This window comes from Equus przewalskii, chromosome 1 (assembly GCF_037783145.1).
Source record: "Equus przewalskii isolate Varuska chromosome 1, EquPr2, whole genome shotgun sequence".
Lineage (NCBI taxonomy): Eukaryota > Metazoa > Chordata > Mammalia > Perissodactyla > Equidae > Equus > Equus przewalskii.
The window spans coordinates 152,838,407-152,862,911 of record NC_091831.1 but is presented as its reverse complement, the minus strand read 5'-3'; the positions used below and the strand labels follow the sequence as shown (position 1 = coordinate 152,862,911).

General features: G+C 38.1%; 1 protein-coding gene across 3 annotated transcripts in view; it reads right to left on the bottom strand.

The window, feature by feature from the left end:
• Positions 1-24,505, bottom strand: part of DPH6 (diphthamine biosynthesis 6) — a 175,849-nt gene that overhangs the window by 14,321 nt on the left and 137,023 nt on the right. For 2 of the 3 annotated variants that reach the window (XM_070625997.1, XM_008517319.2), the window contains exon 7: positions 483-577. In XM_070625997.1, the coding sequence (XP_070482098.1) occupies positions 483-577 (95 nt within the window). Of the gene's footprint in view, positions 1-482; positions 578-12,885; positions 12,975-24,505 lie in introns of all 3 variants that reach the window. The other variant, XR_011541566.1, reaches the window with a different exon arrangement.

Below are 24,505 nucleotides of genomic sequence, written 5' to 3'. Positions count from 1 at the left end.
AAACAAAGTTTATATGTAAAAATAGCCCCAAATAATTGAAGAGAAATGTTTAGTATTACCATTCTAAGTTGTTAAAGCCAAGAAGAAGGAAAAAGAGGATGGAGTTAATGGAACCCACAGGCTACTGATGTGGCAGTTTATCAAATGTAGCTGTAATGAAAGATAAATAATACAGGCAATTCACACTTCATGAAAGGATAAAAGTGTCAGTGTGTAGGTACCAGTTTTACTGCAGGCCATAATCAGCAAGTAAACGAAAGTGCAGTGTCTAAAAAGTTTACAGCCTTCTATGAAGGCCTCGTCTTGTCAGGTATTGATTTAGGTATTCAGACGACTTCACTGGTATTAAACAAATTGAGTGTTTGTGAACTTAGAGGACATGTTCTATTTCTCCCCACAAAAGTTGCCTCAAGCTTAATGTTAAGTTGCTCCCATCACTTAAATTTAAGGAAAGGGAAGAAAATGCTGAAATGAAATCTTACACAATTATTTTCTTCTTAAATAGAGGGCAATCCAAAGTGAATGTTTCATATTCTCCACCTTCTCCACAAATATGGACTCCATACTTGCTAGAAAGCTGAAAACAGGAAGAAAAAGAAAAAAAGAAAGAAACAGGAAACAAAATTAGACAGCAAAAATGCTCACTTCACGTATTCTTTTGTCTTTAAAAACATCCATGTTAGAAACTTTAATTCCAAAATAGACTGCAATCTACAGGAAAACAATTTTATGTTTCTGCTTAAAACACATATTTAAAGCCATTTGAAAAATGTTATCATAAAGCATAGGATTTTTAATAATTCCAAAACCCTTACAAAAAGGTGTAAGGGCCCAACATTTTTGTGTATAATGAGAAAACAATAAATTTTAGGAATGACTCTAGCTTTAGATTCAAAGGGAGACCAAGGAGGAAAGTTACTAAGTCATTAAGTGGTAAACGAGAATACATGCAGCCAAACTGTGTTTTCCCCTTGACCTTTGATCTATATGTGGAAGGGAAAAAATATGTTGTGTTTAGAACATTTCTCAGAGACACAGAGAAAGCAATCTAAGCCCTTTCCTTAGGCCTGTGAACAAAAAGAAGTCACAAACATGGTTATTAGTCTTGAGGTTGTTATCACTGTAAAGTTCCAAGGGTACTGAGAACTAGCGAACTTCCACAGCTGCAGACTAGCCTTAGAAAACTCTAACTCCAAGAAAGGTTGGGATAGCTTACAATGTTGTCTAGTTAAACCCGAAATTAAAAAACAAACAAGCAAGCAAAGAAATGTAAAAACCCTGTGATTTGCATTAAATATAAGCTATATGATTTAAATGATTCTGATAGAGAGAGTAACATAATCTCCTATTTGGCTGGCACATGGCTAGAATCAGTGCTGGGGAGCACTCTGTGTCAGAATCGTTCTGCTCCTGTGTCGAGGCTTCATCACTATGATTTCATCTCTTTCATTCTGAATTTCACAGCTTTCCCTCTCCCAGCCCAGAGTCCTCAGAGCTCAAAGGAAGAGTGATTCCACCGATGTTCTCTGTTCCTGCAAGCGCTGGGACTGTGGCCTAAGTCTTCAGTTTTACTTGCATGGTTATGCATTTGTTTGCTTATTTTTATGGTTGCGCTACCATTCTGAATCCATTACATTTCAACTATTGACTATGTGCCCTTAGGGATTTAGAACATGGATCTATAAGAACTCCACTGTTCCCTCCAAGGATCTGTAGTAACATGGATGACACTGCAAAGCCAAAGAGCAAGAAAAGTGAGGGAAAGAAAACTGGGTGGTTACCTTCTACAAGAGTTCACAGAGCAAAGTAAGTGAATTTTCACCACATTGGGTCATGAAGTAGAGAATCAGCAAGGCAGAATTATGGCAGCAGATAACAGGGACAGATTACCATATTAAACCAAATTAAATTAATATCTGCTTTGCAATAAAAATCTAGGGATAACAATGGGATGTGGATTTCAAGGGTGTTTCCTTGTACTGCCAGATAGTGCCTATCCCCTTCTTTGCTGGTCTCTCGTTCACTGGGCTCCCATTCCTGCAATTTTCCACCAGTGAGGCTTCTAATCTCACCTTTATGGTCAGTCTTTTTATGTGGGAGTATACTTGTCAATTATTAGCTTCTATTTGTTAGAAAATGTTTTAGTGAAGCTTTGCATAATTTATGTAATCCACCACCAAAGAATAATTGGATTTTTTTTATTAAAGTTGGCAAGGCTGTTATCCTACTAAAGTAGTTCTACTAGTCCCTACTAAGAATGATGTACACTGCTATGTTAAACCAACGTATTATCATTATGAAAAGACTGCCAGGAGCCGGCGTGGTGGCGCAGCTGTTAAGTTCGCATGTGCCGCTTCGGTGGCAGAGGGTTCGCCGGTTGGGATCCCAGGTGTGGACATGGCACCAATTGACAAGCCATGCTGTGGTAGCCATGCCACAGATAAAGTAGAGAAAGATGGGCATGGATGTTAGCTCAGGGCCAGTCTTCCTCAGCAAAAGGAGGAGGATTTGTGGCAGATGTTAGCTCAGGGCTAATCTTCCTCAAAAAATAAAAAAAAAAATGACTGCCAGCGACAAAATCTAAAATTTGAATGTGTCCAGTGGTATTTTCAGTTCACTTAAAATATTTTCATAGTATTCATCCAATCAGTTCTTTAACGAATATTTGTTGAACAATGATTACTAGGCAGGCCTTGCTTGCTACATGAGGAAGATCCCAAAGTAAATAAAACAATGTCCTTGGTCTCTTGGAGATTACCAAATATACCACACCCTATATTTCAACACCACAAAATAAGGAAACAGTGACGATGTTTCTATAAACAATATGCAGGATCTCCTCTTCCCTTCGATTACTGATTCACCAGCATAAACACAGATTCCAAGTCAAGAAATGTGTAATGTGTATAAAGAGCCCAGTGATTTTTATGGCTGACGAACCAAGAAGTAGTCTGACTATGAATCCTCACGATGTCTTTTGCAGCCCCTCCAAACTCTACTAGCTTCAAGTTCTAATAGACATAAGTAATCAGAGATATCTTCATCTTTATTGGCTGACTGTTAGCCAGCTGCAAGTCCCTTTGATGTCCTGAGAGAACCTCCTCAAGAAGCAAAGCCTGTGCTAGCCACTTTCGTTAATGAATCTCCTGCTGAGACACAGCACCCTGTTAGGAATCAACATCTTTGCAGCACAAAAGCATGAGACATATCCACGTGATAGAAAGGGTCAGTTTAGGTAAGTGGAGAATCCAGATGTGCTCATTCCTGAGACATATTTGTGTTACACAATATTCAATTTACTTTTCTAAAACCTGTAGGTCAGGGTTACTAGTATCTACATTGTTCACAGAAAGTAGCAACTTTATTCCTAACACGTCTCAGGTCTGTGTGGGGTTTCAGCTCAAGATTGAAATTATTGTATGCTGGCATTTAGTCGCTCCAAATACAGTTCTTGCAGTTCTCTTCGATAAGTTTCTCTATCAGTATCACTGTAACTGAAAATACTAAATGGGTAACGGTTTTTTTAAAGTTTAATTTTTCACTGAATTGTGATTCTTTCCATAACTTAATCACGTAAAATAGCAATCTATATTGAAAAATAAAAAATAAGTATTTTTAACATTGTCTGTTTTTTTACTGGCTAATATTCATTAATGATTAAAATACATTTAATAGTTTCAGGTAGTAGGTAAAAAGTGGAATTAGACAGTTATTCTCATCAAAACAGCAAAAATATGACAGATAAGCTACAAAATCATGCTTTTTTTGTTTTACAGACAGAGCTGAGAATGCAAAGAAGTCTGGATGAACTGAATTGCAGATCAGGGTGGGCTCTCCCTAGGTGAGCGAAGGTCCACAGCCATTCTCCTAGTGGAACAGAGAGAGGAGAAGTGAACCTCATAGATGAGGGCTTCTATCACTGCATGTGGACGGCAGACAAACTCGTATGGCCACATGTGGACTTCTGTGATGGCTTAGGAGAGTCCTGAGGAGACTGAGGGAGTCTATAGAGCCCGTCAACTCTTTTCCATAGCCTGCCAATTCTTTCCCACAGAGCCTTAACCAAGTGCACACAGTGGCTAGATGCCGAAAGTTGGGGCCAGGGCAGCAGAGGGGATAGAGATCCCCTTGGGAACACCTGCACATCAAGTCTTTTCTCTTGAGATTTCACTGTACTAAAGGCTGGTGACAGGGTAGAAAGACTGAGGGATTTCTCCCAAGGCTTGGAAAGCCAGGGAGGAGGCAGGGAGAGGCCAAGAGTAGTAGGCCCTTGAAAAGGCATAAAACACTGGTGGCAGAACTGTAAATTGGGGGCAAGGGGTCAGGGGAGAGAGATATCTAGACTTACTAGAGCATAGATCACAAGCTCTGATAAAGGGACAGCTCTTATTCTGCTCTCAAAATATTTAAAACAAGTATCAAACTGAAACAAATGCTACTCACACCAGACCCAGCTCAACTGGAGATTATTAAAGAGAATAAAAACCTCAGACTGGCCGTCAGACAGAGGAAGGGATGCAGCTCTTCTGGGTAAATATTATTTACTTCAGTCTCTTTTGTTCTTTTTTATTCAATACCTACCATAAAATACATTTTAAAAAATTAAGAGATGTCAAAAAGTAAAAAATGTCACCTATAATCAGGAGAAAACCAGAAAATAGAAACAGACCCACACATTAAGAAAATATTGGACTCAGTAGACAAGGACTTTAAAAAAAACTATCATAAACATGTTAAAGAATTTATTGGAAAAGACAGATAAAATTCACAAGCAGAGAGTAGTTTCAGCAGAGATAGAAAAGCGGGAATAGACAGATGTAATTCCAACATCCTTATTGGGCACAGGATCTGGGATGAATTGTTTAACTTCTATGAATTTTTATTTTCCAAGGTAATACCCACCCTTATGTGGGTGCCGGATTACAACAGATGATATGTACAAAGCTCTTAACCCAGTGCCTAATGCACAGGAAGCACTCAACACATGCTACCTTTTCTCTATTACATTAATTTTCCCTTCCATTGACCTTCTGCTCTTTTATCTATATAGTCCTTTCTTTGAGAATCATGATCACTACTATTTCTATTACTTCTATGCAAATGGCTGTCAAAGCAAAATCTCTAGCCACCAACCTCTCTCCCATATACTACTCCCCCCCAAAATGCTTATTGAGTGTTTGACTTGGGAGCGTTGTTGTTTTAACTTCAACATGAATAAAACAAAGTTCTTAATTTTTTCCTCAAAACCTCTCCCTGGTCAATTCCCTATTTTTGCAATATTTCAATCAAGCTTGAAATATTGGAGAACTTAACTCTTTCCTTTCCTTCTGCCACATAGTCTACATTTTTAAAATTTTCATTAATTCATTTATTGAATCAACAAACATTCACTCAGTAGTTACTAAGTGCCAGATCCCTATACACTATGGATATGACAGCGAACAAGTCAAAGTGGACATTCCCTTCCATTCTAACATCCTTCCTGATCACTCTGCACTTTAACTATTAAAATCATCTTGTCTTCTTGCTTTGTTTTCAACCCTCCCAATCTACCCTACATGTTTTCACCATACTAAATTTCCTTAACAATATATAACCATGGCACTTATGTGCTTAAAAACTTTTGGTGGCTGACCATTGTCTACTCAGTAAAAATCAAGCTCTGTAAACTGACAATCAAAGACTTCAGCCCTTTGGTCCCATCCTTCATAGGAACACAAAGACATAAAGCTAATACAATAGATAAAATAAAGTAAAATAAAAATTCAAAAGAATCTTGACTGGTTGAAAAAATAGAAAAGACTAAATCTTACAAAGTGAAATATAAAGTGATAAACACAAGCATAAATATAAACCTTCTCTTCAGCTTATAGAAATCACTCCTGTTACTGCTTGTGGGACTATTCTATGCTTCCTTGTGACATATTTCTGTATTGCATCACTATTTACTTCTTGAATTTAAAAGTTTCTCATGAGACTATAAGTTTCTAAATTTCTTAGACTCTCTCACAGTTCCTTCCTAGCAGAGTGTAGCACATAGTACTCAACGACCAATTGGCAGCCCTCTCACGTTCCCGATACCCTTGCATGCTCCCTGAAAAGGGCCCGACTGGCACGTACTGATGGCTCTAATTTCAGCCAGAAAGAAAGCCACTTCTAAACAGAATTACCAAGTAAAAGGGAGGAGAAAGTTACTGACTTCTTTTTTTCTAGCCTTACATATAGGATAAAATTAGAGGATATAAAATCCTCTACTTTTGGCTCCTTGCTTCACATATGTCTATATTGTGCCATGTTGTCTTTTGGAGACAATTTTCAGGGAAGGTGAATATTACTTTTCCTTCTAATTACTGTTATGATAGCTTTTTAAAAAACATTATGAACAGATGTGGCTGACTTGGGTCATTTCATGGCTTATAAGAACGCCTTGGAGTCCGAACATTTAAAAAGTGAATTCCTAGTAAATGAAAGGAAATTGCTTGTATGATTCTATTTCTTTCTGACATTTATATAGATAAATATTCATATTCATAGTAACTCCATTTGAACACTACTGTTTATTGAACTCAGAAGGTTAAGGGGATCATGATTTCCTTGTTTAATTTTTTATCCCTTTATAAGATTGTAATAACCATGAATTGTGAGAATTTCTTATTAAATCAAATTTTTCTTTTTAAAAATTAGCCTCATTTATCTGTTAGTTATCTTAAAATTGAAAAAAAAAAGCCAAACGAAATTGCACTTCACCCTCTCCCCCACCATTTAGAGAAAACTGTGAGGTTTATAAAACCCACCACAATTTCATTTTATGACTGATATGCTTAACACTCAAAATATTTTCATGCTGCATATATTCATTCATAGGAATTACAGAAGTAGTTATTAAACATCTACTATAGGTCTGGCATTGTTTTAAGTGCTTGGAATAACAATGGGAGCAGACATATAAATTCTGCGTAAACAGAACAGACAGTAATATACAGTAATAGAATATACTGTGTATTACAGAATATACAGTAATATAATTACTGTATAGACAGAAAGGTAGAAGGCATAGACAGAAAGTTAAACAAGCAATTATCATAAAGGCTAGTGACTGTTCTGGTGGATGCATGAGATGCTGTGGAAGTGTAAAGCAGGGGACCTAACAGGAAGGAATTAAGGAAGCGTCTCAAAGTAAGTAAAACTTAAGCTGAGATCTGAAGGATGAATTAACCAGGAGAGGCAGGAGGAGGAGAGGAAGGGAGGGAAAGAGTGAGAGAGGAAAAACTGTTCCAGAAGGAAGAGAATGTGTTAAGTCCGAGAGCACATGATGGGTACTAGAAATTGAAAAAGTCAGGCTTAGCTAGAGCATAACTAGATGAGTAATAGTGGTGAGATGAGACTGAAAAACTAGAATGAGGACAGATTTTATGGAGGTTCTTAAGCCATGCTAAGTCATTATCCTAAGGTCAATGAGAACTCATGGATAGGTGTTTAAAAAAATTTTTTTTTTTTGAGGAAGATTAGCCCTGAGCTAACATCTGCCACCATCTTCCTCTTTTTTGCTGAGGAAGATTGGCCCTGAGCTAACATCGGTGCCCATCTTCCTCTACTTTATATGTGGGACACCTGCCACAGCATGGCTTGACATGTGGTGCATAGGTCTGCACCAGGATCCAAACCGGTGAATGCTGGCTGCCAAACTGGAACATGTGAACTTAACCGCTGCGTCACGAGGCTGGCCCCCTCATGGGTAGGTTTTTTCATTTTTTATTGAGGCCATAATAGTTTATAACATTGTTAAATTCCAGTTATACATTATTGCTTGCCAGTCACCATATATATTTGCCCCTTTACCTCTTTTGTCCACTCCCAAACCCCCTTCTCCTCTGGTAACCACTCATCTGTTCTCTTTGGTAGTGTATTTATTTACCTTCCACAAATAAGTGAAATCATACCATGTTTGTCTTTGCCTGGCTTATTTCACTTAATGTAATACCCCCAAGTTCCATCCATGTTGTTGCAAATGGGATGATTTTGTCCTTTTTTATGGCTAAGTAGTATTCCATTGTGTATGTGTGGGTGTATATATATATGTATGTATACCACATCTTCTTTATGCATTTATCAGTCGATGGGCAGTTGGGTTGCTTCCACGTCTTGGCTATCGTGAATAATGATGCAATGAACATGGGGGTGCATAAGTCTCTTTGAATTGTTGATTTCAAGTTCTTTGGATAGAAACTCAGTAGTGCAATAGCTGGGTTGTATGGTATTTCTATTTTTAATGTTTTGAGAAATCTCCATACTGTTTTCTATAGTGGCTGCACCAGTTTGCATTCTCACCAGCAATGAATGAGGGTTCCCTTTTCTCCACATCCTCTCTAACATTTGTTAATTTTTGTTTTGGTAATTATAGCCATCCTAACAGGTGTAAGTTGGTACCTCATTGTAGTGTTGGTTTGCATTTCCCTGATGATTACAAATGTTGAACATCTTTTCATGTGCCTGTTGGCCATCTGTATATCTTCTTTGGAAAAATACTCTGTTCATATCCCCTGCCCATTTTTTGATCAGGTTGCTTGCTTTTTTGTTGTTGAGTTGTATGAGTTCTTTATATATTTTGGAGATTAACACCTTGTCATATATATGATTTACAAATATTTTCTCCCAGTTGGTTGGTTGTCTTTTTGTTGTGTTCCTGGTTTCCTTTGCCTTGCACAAGCTCTTTACCCTGATCAGTCCCATTTGTTTATTTTTTCTTTTGTTTTCCTCGCCCAAGTAGACATGGTATGCCAAAAGATTCTTCTAAGACCGATGTCAAAGAGTGTACTGCCTATATTTTCTTCTAGGAGTTTTATGGTTTTAGGTCTTACCTTCAAGTCTTTAATCCATTTTGAGTTAATTTTTGTTTATGGCGAAAGATAATGGTGAACTTTCATTCTTTTGTATGTGGCTGTCCAGTCTTCCCAACACCATTTATTTAAGAGACTTTCCTTTCTCCATTGTATGTTCTCAGCTCCTTTGTCAAAGATTAGCTGTCCATACATGTGTGGTTTTATTTCTGGGCTTTCAGTTCTCTTCTGTTGATCTGTGTGTTTGCTTTTGTATCAGTATCATGCTGTTTTGATTACTATAGCTCTGTAGTATATTTTGAAGTCAGGGATTGTGATGCCTCACACTTTGTCCTTTTTTCTCAGGATTGCTTTAGCTATTCAGTGTCTTTTGTTGCCTCACATGAGTTTTGGGATTTTTTGTTCTATTTCTGTGAATAATGTCATTGGGATTCTGATTGGGATTGAAATGAATCTGTCGATTGCTTTTGGTAGCATGGACATTTTGACTATGTTTATTCTTCCAATCCATGAGCATGGAATATCTTTCCCTTTCTTTATGTCATCATGGATTTCTTTCAATAATGTCTTATAGTTTTCATTGTATAGGTCTTTTACCTCCTTGGCTAAATTTATTCCTAGGTATTTTATTATTTTTGCTGCGATTGTAAATGGGATTGTATTCTTGAGTTCTCTTTCTGTTAGTTCATCATTAGAGTATAGAAATGCAACTGATTTTTGAAAGTTGATTTTGTACTCTGCAACTTGTTGTCATTGTTGATTATTTCTAATAGTTTTCCAATGGATTCGTTAGGGTTTTCTATATATAAAATCATGTAGTCTGCAAACAGGAGCATTTCACTTCTTCATTGCCTGTTTGGATTCTTTTTATTCTTTTTCTTGCCTAATTGCTCTGGCCAAAATCTCCAGTACTATGTTGAGTAAGAGTGGTGAGAGTGGGCACCCTTGTCTTGCTCCTGTTCTCAGAGGGATGGCTTTCAGTTTTTCCCTGTTGAGTATGATGGTAACTGTGTGTTTGTCATATATAGCCTTTACTATATTGAGGTACTTTCCTCCTACACCCATTTTATGGAGAATTTTTGTCATAAATCGATGTCGGATCTTGTCAAATGTTTTCTCAGCATGTATTGAGATGATCACATGGTTTTAATTCCATTTTGTTACTGTGGTTTATCACACTGATTGATTTGTGGGTGTTGAACCATTAGGTATGTGATCCTTTTGATGTATTGCTGTATTCAGTTTGCCAATATTTTGTTGAGAATTTTTGCATCTATGTTCATCAGCGACATTGTCCTGTAATTTTCCTTGTTTTCTCCTTGTCTGGCTTTGGGATCAGGGTGATGCTGGCCTTGTAAAATGTATTAGGAAGTGTTCTGTCTTCTTCAAATTTTTGGAATAGTTTGAGAAGGAGAGGTACTAAATCTTCTTTGAATGTTTGGCAGAATTCTCCAGAGAAGCCATCTGGTCCTGGACTTTTATTTTTTGGGAGGGTTTTGATTACCATTTCAATCTCTTTACTTATGAATGATCTATTCAGATTCTCTATTTCTTCTTTGTTCAGTTTTGGGAGGTTGTATGAATCTAGGAATTTATCCATTTCTTCCAGATTGTCCAATTTGTTGGCACATAATTTTTCTTAGTATTCTCTTATAATCCTTCGTACTTCTGTGGTACCCACTGTAATTTCTCCTCCTTCATTTATAATTTTATTTATTTGAGGATTCTCTCTTTTTTTTCTTCGTGAGCCTGGATAAGGTTTTTGTCAATTCTGTTTATCTCCTTAAGAACCAGCTCTTTGTTTCATTGATCCTTTCTACTGTTTTTTTTGTTTGTTTGTTTCAATTTAATTTATTTCGGTGGTAATTCTTATTATTTCCCTCCTGCTGACTTTGGGCTTTGTTCTTCTTTTTCTAATTCTGTTAGGGGAAATTTGAGATGGTTTATTTGAGATTTTTTTGTTTCTCAAGGTGAGCCTGTATTGTAATGAATTTCACTCTTAGGACCATTTTTGCTGCATCTCAAATGAATTTGTATGGTGTGTTTTCATTTGTCTCCAGACAGTTTTTGATTTATCCTTAATTTCTTCAATGATCCATTGATTGTTCAGTAGCATGCTCTTTAGTCTCCACATGTTTGTGACTTTATCAGCTTTTTTCTTGCAGTTGATTTCTAGTTTCATAGCATTATGGTTAGAAAAGATGTTTGATATGATTTCAATCTTCTTAAGTTTATTGAGGCTTGCCTTGTTTCCCAACATATGGTCTGTCTTTGAGAATGTCTCATGTGCACTTGAGAAGAATGCGTATTCTGCTGATTTTGGATGGAGTGTTCTATACAGATCTATTAAGTCCATCTGGTCTAGTTTTTCATTTAGTTCCACTATTTCCTTGTTGACTTTCTGTCTGGTTGATCTAGCCATTGATGAAAGTGGGATGTGGGGGATCTCGTCAAGATGGCAGCATTAGCAGACTCTGAACTCATCTCCTCCCATGAACACAACCAGGTTACAACTATTTTTGGAAAAATTACCCTGGCTGGAAAACTGAAAACTGGATAAAAAGAACCCTCATAACAAGGGACTTCCTGACTAAGGCAGAAGAGGCAGAAATTTCTTCTGGAGAGAAAAACAGCCACCTTCAGGAGCAGCAGAGTTTCTCAGCTGGCCAGGCAGGAGCCACCCTAAGGTATACAGCCCGCCCTGGAGGAGTGAGGTCCAGAGTGGGGGACTGATACTGCTATAAGCATTCTTCAGACTCAGTGCAACTGAGATGAGGGTCTTACTATCTGGCTTCGCTGGTTATTAACTGCAGTGCACAATACCTCCAGAAAAGCTACTGGAAAAAAGCTGAAAAGACCCAGGTCTTAATGGGCCCATGCACAAACTCACCTGTCTCAGCAATGTAAAATCATGAGAGAGAAGACTGACAGTCCTTTGGTGAAAAGAGACTCACCTGGTGGGCTCTGGGTGCATCTCGATAAGAGAAGGGACCTCTCCAGAGACTGAAACATTGGTGGTGGCCATTACTGTGACCTAGTCCAGGTGTGCTGACACAGACCCCAGCAGACGCCATTGAAATTCTTCCCCTGGCCTGTTAGCCCAGGAGTCTGCCACAACCACAAGGGCGTTGATTTAATCCAGTTCAGCCAGGGCAGGCAGCCCGCCTTGGGACCAGCCCCACCCAACAACAAGCCCTCAGGCTACTTGTTCGCCAGCACTGACTGGGTGCCTTGATCCTCTACAGGAAGGTGAGTGTGTCCACCTCTGTGGGGCAGGGCCTCTGTGAGGACAAGGTGAACTGTGGGGGGCACTGGTGGAGAGGTGGGGGCCAATGCAGTGTGGCATCAGAGTACGCTCTAGGGGATTGGGAAGTGTGCATGCACCAGGACTGTGTTGATGGTGTGTGTGGTCCTGTGGGGGGTGAGGCTTTTCAGTGGCAGAAGACCTGTGCTTCACAAATAGCCATAAAAAGGATCAGCTTCACCTTCCAAAACCTGAAACAAATGAGTGCTCCAGTGCCTAGGGCCAGCCCCACTCAGCTGCACTCCTAGTCGAACTGACAACAGCCTTGTAGGCCAGAGGCCTACAGCAACTGTAAGCCCCTGAACCTAGCAACCAGCTACACTGGGTAAGCTACCCAATTAACAGGAAAACTGCAACAAGAGTGTGCTGTTAGACCTTGTAGCCAATGATGCTGAGGATTCACAAACTGGACTTACAAACAGCTGGCCAGGGAAGGTAAGACTAGATTCCCTAGGTACATGCATTAAGAGCAACCTTGCCACAGCAGAAGGACATAAGTAGCCCACACAGGGGTCATTCTTGGATCATTTGGACTGGTGGCAAGAGGAAAGCACTATGCTTGGCCTCAAAAGGTATCTCTTACATAAGGCCACTTCTCCAAGATCAGGAGACATAGGCAACTCACCTAATAGATAAAAGCACAGAGAAAGAGGCATAATGAGGAGGCAAAAGAATACATTCCAAGCAAGGGAACAGGAAAAACACCAGAAAAAGAACTAAATGAAACAGAAATAAGTGACTTACCCAACAAAGAGTTTAAACAAAAACTCATAAGAATGCTCACTGACATTGGGAGAAGACTGGATGAACACAGTGAACTCATCCACAAAGAACTGGAAAATATAAAAAAGAACCAATCAGAAATGAAGAATACAATACTGGAGGTGAAAAATTCATTAGAGGGACTTAATAGCAGAGTAGATGATACAGAAGAATGGATCAGCAAGCTAGACGAAAGACTAGAGGAAATCAACCAAGCTTAACAGGAAAAAGAAAAAAGAATTAGAATGAGAACAGTCTAAGGCTATTCTGGGACAATATCAAGCACACAAAGATTCATATTATAGGTGTCCAAGAAAGAGAAGAGAGAGACAAAGGGGCAGAAAATTTATTTGAAGAAATGATAGATGAAAATTTTCCTAACTTAGGAAGGGAAACAGACATCCAAGTACAGGAAGCACAGAGAGCTCCAAACAAGAGAAGCCCAAAGAGGCCCACACCAAGACACATTATAATTAAAATGTCCAAAATTAAAGATAAAGAGAGAATCCTAAAAGTGGCAAGAGAAAGGCAACAAGTGACATACAAAGGAAAGCCCATAGGCTATCAGTGGACTTCTCAGCTGAACACCTACAGGCGAGAAGAAAATAGCATTACATATTTAAAGTGCTAAAAGGAAAAAAACCTACAGCCAAGAATACTCTATCCATCAAGGTTGTCATTCAGAATGGAAGGACAGATAAAGAGCTTCCCAGACAAGCAAAAATTAAATGAGTTTATCACCAAGAAACCATTTCTACAAGAAATGCTCAAGGGACTTTATTTAAGTGGGAAAGTGATGACACAAATAGGGATAAAAAATTATTTAAAAAACCCACCTAAAAAACCAGGCAATAAAACCACTTGTAAAGGTAAAAATATACTAAAGGTAGCAGATCAACCATCTGTGAAGATAATATGAAAGTTAAAAGACAAAAGTACTAAAATTACATATTTCAATGGCAAGAGGGTAAAGGACAGACACAAAACAAGAGATTAAAGATGACTTCAATAACATAAAATGTGGGAGGAGGGGAGTGAAAAAGTAGAGCTTTTAGAAAGAGGTCAAGCTAAAGAGTCATCAACTCAATATAGACTGTTATATACATAGAATATTATATAGGATCCTCATGGTAATCACAAATCAGACACCTATAATAAATAAGCAAATAAGTAAGACAAAAGAAATCAAACATATTATTAAAGAAAGCCATCCAATTACAAGGGAAGAGAGCAAGAGAAAAAGAAAGGAACAGAGAACTACTAAAACAACCAGAAAAAAAGTAATAAAATGGCAATAAATACATATTTACCAATAGCTACTTAAATGTCAATGGTTTAAATGCTACAATCAAAAGGCAGAGGGTAGACAATTGGATAAAAAAACAAGACCCATATATATGCTGCATACAAGAGACACACTTCAGACCTAAAGACACTCACAAACTGAAAGTGAAATGATGGAAAAAGATATTCCATGCAAATGGAAAGAAAAGAAAGTAGGGGTAGCAATACTCATATCAGAGAAAACAAACTTTAAAACAAGAACTGTAACAAGAGACAAAGAAGGGCACTACATAATGATAAAGGCAACAATCCAACAAGAAGATATAACACTTGTAAATTTCTATGCACCCAACATAGGAACACCTAAATATATAAAGCAATTATTAACAAACAAAAAGGAGAAATAGACAGTAACACAATAATAGTAGGGGACTTCAACACTCCACTTACACTAATGGATAGATCATCCAAAGAGAAGAACAATAAGGAAACATTGGCTTTAAATGACACATTTGACCAGATGGACTTAGTGGATATACATAAAAGATTCCATCCAAAAACCACAGAATACACATTCTTTTCAAATGCACATGGAACATTCTCCAGGACTGATCACATACTGGCCTCAAAACAAGTCTCAATAAATTTAAGAAGATCAAAATAATACCATGCATCTTTTCTGACCTCATAGGTATGAAACTAGAAATCAAATACAGGCAGAAAATCAGAAAAGGCACAAAAATGTGGAGATTAAACAAAATGCTACTGAACAATGACTAGGTCGGTGGAGAAATCAAAAAACTCCTGGAGACAAATGAAAATGAAAATACAACATGCCAAAATCTATGGCATACAGCAAAAGCAGTTCTAAGAGTGAAGTTTATTGCAATTCAGGCTTACCTCAACAAAGGAGAAAACTCCCAAATAAACAATCTAAAAGTGCATCTAAAGATACTGGAAAAAGAAGAACAAACAAAGCCCTAAATCAGCAGAAGGAAGGAAATAATAAAAATCAGAGCAGAAATAAACGAAATAGGGACTAAAAAAACAACAGAAAAAATTAATGAAACCAAGAGCTGGTTCTTTGAAAAGACAAACAAAATTGTCAAGCCCTTAGCTAAACTCACCAAGAAAAAAAGAGAGAAGGTTCAAATAAATAAAATCAGAAATGAAAGAGGAGAGATTACAATGGACACCTCAGAAATACAAAAGATAATAAGAGAATACTATGAAAAACTGTACGCCAACAACTTGGATAATCTAGAAGAAATGGATAAATCCTTAGAAACATATAACCATCAAAAACTGGACCAAGAAGAAGTAGAGAATTTGAATAGACCAATCATCAGTAAGGAGATTGAAACAGCAATCAAAAACCTCCCAAAAAATAAATGTCCAGGACAAGATGGCTTCCCTGGTGAATCCAACCAAACATTCAAAGAAGACATAATATCTATCATTCTCAAACTCTTCCAAAAAATTGAAGAGGAGGGGAGGCTTCCTAACTCATTTTGTGAAGCAAACATTATCCTGATACCAAAACCAGACAAGAACAACACAAAAAAGAAAATTACAGGGCAATATCACTGAGGAACATCGATGCAAAAATCCTCAACAAAATACTAGCAAATCGAATACAACAATACATTAAAAAGATCATACATCATGATCAAGTGAGTTTCAATCCAGGGATGCAGGGATGGTTCAACATCTGCAATCTATCAATGCGATACACCACATTCACAAACCAAAGAATAAAAATCAGATGATCATCTCAATAGATGCAGAAAAAGCATTTGACAAGATACGGCACCCATTTATGATAAAAACTTTAAATAAAATGGGTATAGAAGGAAAATACCTCAACATAATAAAGGCCATATATGACAACCCCACAGCAAATATCACTCTCAATGGAGAAAAACTGAAAGCTATCCCTCTAACAACAGGAACCGGACAAGGATGCCCACTGTCACCACTCTTATTTAACATAGTATTGGAAGCCCTAGCCAGAGCAATTAGGCAAGGAAAAGAAATAAAATGGATCTATATTGAAAAAGAAGTGAAACTGTCACTCTTTGCAGACGACATGATTTTACATATACAAAACCCTAAAGAATCCACTAAAAAACTTTTAGAAACAATAAATGAATACAGTCAGTCGCAGGATACAAAATCAACATACAAAAATCAGTTGCATTTTGGTACACTAACAATGAAGTAACAGAAAGAGAAATTAAAAATACAATCCCATTTACAATTGCAACTAAAGAAATAAAATACCTAGGAATAAACTTAAGCAAAGAGGTGAGAGGTCTATACACTGAAAACTATAAAACATTGTTGAAAGAAATCGAAGAAGACACAAAGAAATGGAAAGATATTCCGTGCTCTTGGATTGGAAGAATTAATATAGTTAAAATGTCCGTACTTCCTAAAGCAATCTATAGATTCAATGAAATCCCTCTCAAAGTTTCAACAACATTTTTCACAGAAATTGAACAAAGAATCCTAAAATTTATACAGAAAAACAAAAGACCCTGAATAGTCAAAGGATTCTTGAGAAAAAAGAACAAAGCTGGAGGTATCACACTCCCTGATTTCACAATATATTGCAAAGCCATAGTAACCAAAACAGCATGTTCTGGCACAAAACCAGACACACAGATCAACGGAACAGAATCAAGAGCCCAGAAACAAACCCACATATTTATGGACAGCTAATATTTGACAACGGAGCCAAGACCATACAATGGAGACAGGAGAGTCTCTTCAATAAATAGTGTTGGGAAAACTGGACAGTGGCATGCAAAAGAATGAAAATAGACTATTAGCTTGCATCTTTCACAAAAATCAACTCAAAATGGATTAAAGACTTGAATGTAAGACCCGGAATCATGAAATTTCTAGAAGAAAACATAGGCAGTACACTCTCTGACATTGGTCTTAGTAGCATATTTTCAAGTACCAAGACTGACAGTGCAAGGGAAACAAAAGAAAAAATGAACAAATGGGACTACATCAAACTAAAAAGCTTCTGCACAGCAAAAGAAATCATCAACAAAACAAAAAGACAACCTAACAACTGGGAGAAGATATTTGCAAACTATACATCAGATAAAAGGGTTAATATCCAAAATATACAAAGAACTCATACATCTCAACAACAAAAAAATCAACAACCCAATTAAAAAATGGGCAAAAGAGCTGAACAGAGATTTCTCCAAAGAAGATACACAGATGGTCAACAGGCATATGAAAAGATGCTCAACATCATTAGCTATCAGGGAAATGCAAATCAAAACTATAATGACATATCACCTCACTCCAGTCAGAATGGCTATAATTAACAAGACAGGAAACAATAAGTGTTGGAGAGGATGCAGAGAGAAGGGAACCCTGGTACACTGCTGGTGGCAGTGCAAACTGGTGCAGCCACCATGGAAAACAGTATGGAGTATCCTCAGAAAATCAAGAATAGATCTACCATATGATCCAGTTATCCACTGAGTATTTATCCAAAGAACATGAAAACACAAATGCATAAAGATACATGCAATCCTATGTTCACTGCAGCATTATTCACAATAGGTAAGACTTGGAAGCAACCTAGGTGCCCATCAAGGGACAAATGGATAAAGAAGATGTGGTATATATGCACAATGGAATACTACTCAGTCATAAGAAATGATGAAATCCAGCCATTTGTGACAACATGAATGGCCCTTGAGGATATTATGCTGAGTGAAATAAGTCAAAGGGAGAAAGTCAAATACCGTATGATCTCATTCATAAGTAGAAGATAAAAACAATGACAAAGAAACACACAGCAATGGAGATTGGACTGGTGGTTACCATAGGGCAAGGGGGGAGCGGGAACAGCAAAAGGGGTGATTTGGCTCACATGTGAGGTGATGGACTACAATTAATTTTTGTGTGGTGAACATGATGTAATCTACACAGAATTTGAAATATATTACGATGTACATCTGAAAGCTTTATAATGTTATAATCCAATGTTAGTGCAATAAGAAAAAGAAAAAAGAAAAAAAAGAAAGTGGGGTGTTAAGGTCCCCTACTATTACTGTGTTGCTGTTAATATCTCCTTTTAGATCAATTAATAGTTGCTGTACGTACTTTGCTGTTCCTGTGTTAGGCGCATATATATTTTATAAGCGTTATGTCCTCTTGATGGGAGTGTCCCTTTTATCATTACATACTGTCCTTCTTTGCCTCTCATTGCCTTTTTTTCTTGAGGTCTACTTTGTCTGATATAAGTATGTCAACACCTGCTTTTTTTGTTTGCCATTAGCTTGGAGTATTGTCTTCCATCCCTTCACTCTGAGCCTGTGTTTGTCTGTAAAGCTGACAAGCGTTTCCTGGAGGCAGCATATTGTTGGATCTTGTTTTTTAACCCATTCAGCCACTCTGTGTCTTTTGATTGGGGAATTCAATTCATTTACATTTAGAGTGATCATTTATATATGAGGGCTTAATGTTGCCATTTTATCACGTTTTATGGTTGTTCTGTATTTCCCTTGTTTCTTTTCCTGTGTATTTTGTAATTCAGTTTGGTGGTTTTCTATGATGGTTTTTCCTTATTTATCACTTGGGTCTCCGTTCTGATTTTTTGTTTAGTGGTTACTGTGAGGATTGTATATAATATCTCATAGATGAGATAGTCCAGTTTCTGACAGCCTCTTATTCCCTTAGTCTAAGCAGATTACATCCCTTTCTTTTCTCCTTCTAAATTATTCTTGTCACAACTTATTCCATTTTGTGTTGTGAGTTTGTTCTTAAAATGAAGTGATATTTATTTTTTATATTTTCCTTCTCTTTATCTTTAATGTTATAATTGTTTGCTAATCTGTTCTGATAGAGAGTTGCAATTTTTTGATTTCGTCTGCCTAATTATCTCCTTGTTCAAGGCTTTGTAAACTCTTTTTTCTCTTTTTCTTTTTTTTTTTTTAGGTATGAGGGCCTTCTTAATTCTATCTTGTAGGGGGGCGTTTTGTGGTGATGAATGCCATCAGCCTTTGTTTATCTGGCAAAGTTTTTATTTCTCCATCATATCTGAAGGATATTTTCACTGGATAAAGTATTCTTGGCTACAAGTTTCTGTCTTTTAGAACTTTGAATATATCATTCTACTCTCTCTTAGCTTGGAAAGTTTCTGATGAGAAATCCACTGAAAGCCTGTAGGGGCTCCTGTGTAAATTATTTTCTTCTGCCTTGCTGTCCTTAATATTTTTTCTTTGTCATTGACTTTTACCAGCTTTTCTTAAATTTTCTTTTCGGAGGAAAATTGGTCCTGAGCTAACATTTGTTGCCAATGTTCCTCATTTTTTATCTCCTCAAAGCTAGCACATAGTTGTATATCCAACTTTTAGGTCATTCTAGTTCTTCTATGTGGAATGTTGCCACTGCATGGCTTGATGAATGGTGTGCAGGTCCATGCCCAGGATCTAAACCTGCAAACCTCAGGCCACTGAAGTGGGAGTGTGTGAACTTAACCATTTGGCCACATGGCCAGCCTGCAACTTTTGCTGGTTTTAATAATATATGCCTTGCAGAAGGTGTTTTTACATTGACGTAATTAGGAATTACATTAACTTCTTTTACTTGTAGCTCCAGCTCCTTGCTCAGGTTTGGGAAATTCTCCGCTATTATTTCTTTGAACAAGCTCTCTGCTCCTTTCTCCCTCTGAAATACCTATAATCCTCATTTTGTATTTCCTAATTGAGTCAGCTACTTCTCAGAGAATTTCTTCATTTCTTTTTAGTCTTAGTTCTCTCTCTCCACCTGAAGAATTTCTATATTGCTACCCTCTGAATTCCTAATTCTATTCTCCATAAAATCAGCTCCATTATTTAAGGACTCCAGATTTTTCTTTATCTTATTCATAGTGTTTTTCAATTCCAACATTTCTGATTGTTTTTTCTTTATCATTTCAATCTCCTTTGTGAAGAATTCCCTTTGTTCACTAATTTTGTTCCTGATTTCCTTGAATTGTCTTTCTGAGTTCTCTTGTAACTTGTTGAGGGTTTTTTTGGCAGCTATTTTGATTTCTCCCTCATTCAGATTGTAGATTTCTGTGCCTTCAGGATTGATTTCTGGGTGTTTGTATTTTTCCTTCTGGTCTGGAGTATTAATATACTCCGTCATACTATTTGATGGGGTGGATCTGTGCCTTCACATGTGATAGTATCTGGTCACAAATTACACCTGCCACCATGGGGGTGGTGTGCAGGAGCTGTGTTTTCTGAGCCCATTGTGATCCCTATCAGCTGTGCCTGTCTAAGCCTGGGCCACTCCTTGGGACTGCTGCAGCCCTGAGGGCTCTCCCACTGAATGGGAAAGTGATCATGCAGGGGCTCTAGGCTGCTGCTGCCTGCTTGTATGGTCCTGCCCAGACACGCTCCCTCCGTTGGGGCTGAAGTGGTACTATGGGTGTTCACAGCAGCCGAGAACTCATTCACCCAGGCCCACAGATCTGCCACCATCTCCTCGTTGGTCACATTAGCTGTTATACTTGGTGGGCAGGGCCTCCCCACTGGGTCCAAGCCAGAGCCACTCCCTGGGACTGCAGCAGTATTGTGGGCTCCCCCACCTGATGAGTAGGTGACCACATGAAGGCTCAGGGCTGCCGCTGTCTGCTCTCACAGTCTTGCCAAGATGCACTCCCCCTTTTGGGGCCGCAGCAGAATTATGAGCATTCGCAGCAGTTGGGAACTCATTTGCCTGGGCCTGCAGATTTGCCACTGTCTCCTCCTAGGTTGCACCAACCATTATGCATGGTGGGTGGGGACTCCCCACTGGGTCCAAGCCTGGGCCACTCCTGGGGACTGTGGTGGGACCATGGGCTCTCCCATCAGATAATAAAGTGATCACATGGGGGCTCAGGGTTGCTGTCAGCAGGGTTGCCACGGCATGCTGCCATCCTTGGTGCCACACTGGTGCTATGGACACTCCAGCCAGGACAGCAGTCACACATATGTACATGGCTGCTGGGGGCCGGAGAGTGCTCACCTATCTCCACCATCTCCCCAGGGGTAGTCCATCCACCTTCAGATGTATATCTGCACAGGTCTCTTAGGTGTCCTGATGTGCTGGGTGTCCTCCGCTGAGTAACGAATGTCCATTTAGATGTAGTTCGAAGCAGGAGAGACAAACAGAACAGCTTACTCTGCCATGTTGCTGGCGTCACAATGGATAGTTTTTAAGCAGAAAACTGACCTGACTGCATGTGTCTTTTAAAAACATCATTTCAGCTGCACAATAGACTATGGGCTGGAGGGAAGTAAGTCAAGAAGCAAAAACAACTGAGAAGTTGCTGGAGGAATCTAGGCAGGAAGTGAGACTTTCTGAACTGGGGAATTAAGAGTGAGGATGGGGAGGAGAGGGAAGATATTTTGAGAGAGATTTTTAGGAGGTTGAAATAAGTGATTAGGTGAATGGAGGGAAGAAGAAAGTTAAAAAAGATATTCAAGGAAAATTCCCAGCTTTCTACATTGGGAAACTGGAGGGATGGAGGTTCTGTTTCCTGGTATCTCAGCACGAGTAGCAGTTTGCTGGGAGAGTACAATGACCTATCCTTTTCAAATTTTATGTGGCATTTGATACCACTGATGTCTCAAATCTTTGTGAATTTTTTTCCTCAGGCTTCCATGCTACTGTATTTTCTAAGCGATTTTTATGCTTTTCTGACTCCTTTCCCTTCTGCTAGTTCTAAATTACAAATATCTCCCATGATTCTCTCCATAATAGGTTCTTTTCTATCAATTTATTCCCTCGGAGAGTTCATGTACTCCCCAGCTTCAACCATCACCTTCATGCTATTCTGAGGTTGCTAATACTAACACTATCACTACTAATCAAAGGCTATTTGCCTCATGCCTTAAAGTTAAGAAAATGATATAATAATCTTATTTAATCCTCAAAATGACTTTCAAGAATGAAAAAGAATATAGGCTCTGAAATCAGATAGAATTGCTGTATAAATTGCAGTTCTGCTATTTAACTATGTGACTTTGGAAAAATAACTCACTGTCTAAGTGATTCCTCGTCTGAGGAATATAAACATTAATAGTAGCAGCCTCATAGGATTGTTAGATGATTAAATAAAACAATGCATAAAAAGTACTTAGCACAGAGTAAGGCACTTAGGAAGCACTTAATAAATACACAGCTTAACTGTAAGAGTTGGTAAAGGACATACGGTAGGGAGGCACATATGGGAAGGAGGCACAGTAGAAGCAGCACTGCATAATTGGTGAAGAGCAGCAGCTTTGGAGACAGACAATCCTTGGTTCAAATCCAGCCCTGTCACTTTCTAGCTGTGCAATCTTAGCTCATGCAAGCTCACTGAGCCTCAGATTGCTGATCTGTAAAATGGAGATGACAACAGTACCTGCCACGTAGTAGAACTGTTTTCAGGAATAAAATCGTCTAAAAGAAAAGCCCAATGTACTGTATAGCACATTATGAGTGTATACACACTCAATAAAATGGCTACTAATTTTATTTTTTCCCTTTTCCAGGGGTGAGAACTAGATGGATTTGCAAAGGTTATGCAGCTTAGAACTAAACAAAACCAGAATTTAAAGTCATATCCTGACACTAAAATGTGCTGATAAATAACAAACCTTAGCCTTTAGTCTGAACAACTCAATTATGCTCCAATCTCATAGTTTAAAAACATATGTCTTTGGTTTCTATGTTATAATTTTAAACTTAGTATATTTAAGATCAAATTTATCATGTTTTTTTCTCAACTCTTCTCTCCTTTGCAAAAATATGTGCTTCCAATCTCCTCATCATTATGTGTGGACTAATCTTTGATTCTTTCTTTTCCAGCTTCTGGCAATTTGGCACCAATTTCTTTTCATTTTTCCATCAAAATCTTTATTTCAATTTTGTTCCATCTCTCCATTCCTACTGTCAGCAGCTTTATACTCCAAGCCCTCACATCTGTTTCCTATAACAGCATCTTAGACTCTTTTTCATTTCCAATTTCTTCTACTCTCAATCCATGAATAGTGCTGCCAGACTAAATTTTCTGAGATATCTTTTCATAATATTAATCTCTGCTCATGAGCCTTTTATATCTCATTATTTCTTACCCCAAATCACCTGGCCCATTTCTCAAGGTCCTTTGTGATTGGATCCTACATTCCCACCTCATCTGTTTCTTATTAATCTACCAACACCAGCTCTTAGTTTCATTTAAACCAAGTTCTTCATTGTCCCTACGTGTCTTCTTACCAAGGAATCTTCATTCATTTTGATTAACTTTCTTGCCACCAGCCACGTAAACTTCACCTACCCTTCAAATTAGTTGAAGTGCTAACCCTTCCACGATATCGTCCTCAGCTTTCCTAGATCATGTGGCCATCTTCTACCTTTTAGTTCCCAGTTGCATTTATAGTAAATATCAGTTTGGCTTTATCTGATCCAAGTTATTACAGTCCTCACCCTGACTTGCTAGACTCTATATTCCATGAAAATGCCCAATCTTTGACTTATTTTGTACCGCTTATAGCAGTTAGCATAAAACTGGACACATAAGAAGTCCTTACAAATACTGATTATTTAATTCAATTAGTAGCACATGACACCAGCAATGAAGAGTTCATCTATCATACACACTCAGAGAAATGTGAGGGACACATTCAAGGTCATATATTGGAACAGCCACTAATTATGGAGGACCGTCACTCTTCTCTTTTAATACAACAATCAATGGACATTACTGCCAGGTCAAATTACTGAAAGCATACCTTTTAGAATTTTACTCCTTTCCTCTAAAACTTTCAGTTACTTCTCATTCTTTAATAATTAAAACCTCACTTCAGTATTCAACGTCCCTTGCTATCTGGCTTCAACTTCCTTTTTCATCTCCCAATACTCAAAATCAAAACATACTCCAAACAACCTAGCCAGTCAAAAATCTTATCTTTCTTTTTTAAAGATTTTATTTTTTTCCTTTTTTCTTCCCAAAGCCCCCTGGTACACAATTGTACATTCTTAGTTGTGGGTCCTTCTAGTTGTGGCATGTGGGACACTGCCTCAGCGTGGCTCGATGAGCGGTGCCATGTCTGTGCCCAGGATTTGAAGTGACGAAACACTGGGCCGCCTGCAGCGGAGCGCGCGAACTTAACCACTTGGCCATGGGGCTGGCCCCAAAAATCTTATCTTTTAAGCCCAGTATGGCTGTCAATTTATCTCTGAACCTACTCAGAAGTCTCTCAACAACATCTAATTTTTTTCTTTGAAATCCTGTGGTACATATTTTTTACTTTCTTAGAGTACATTTTAA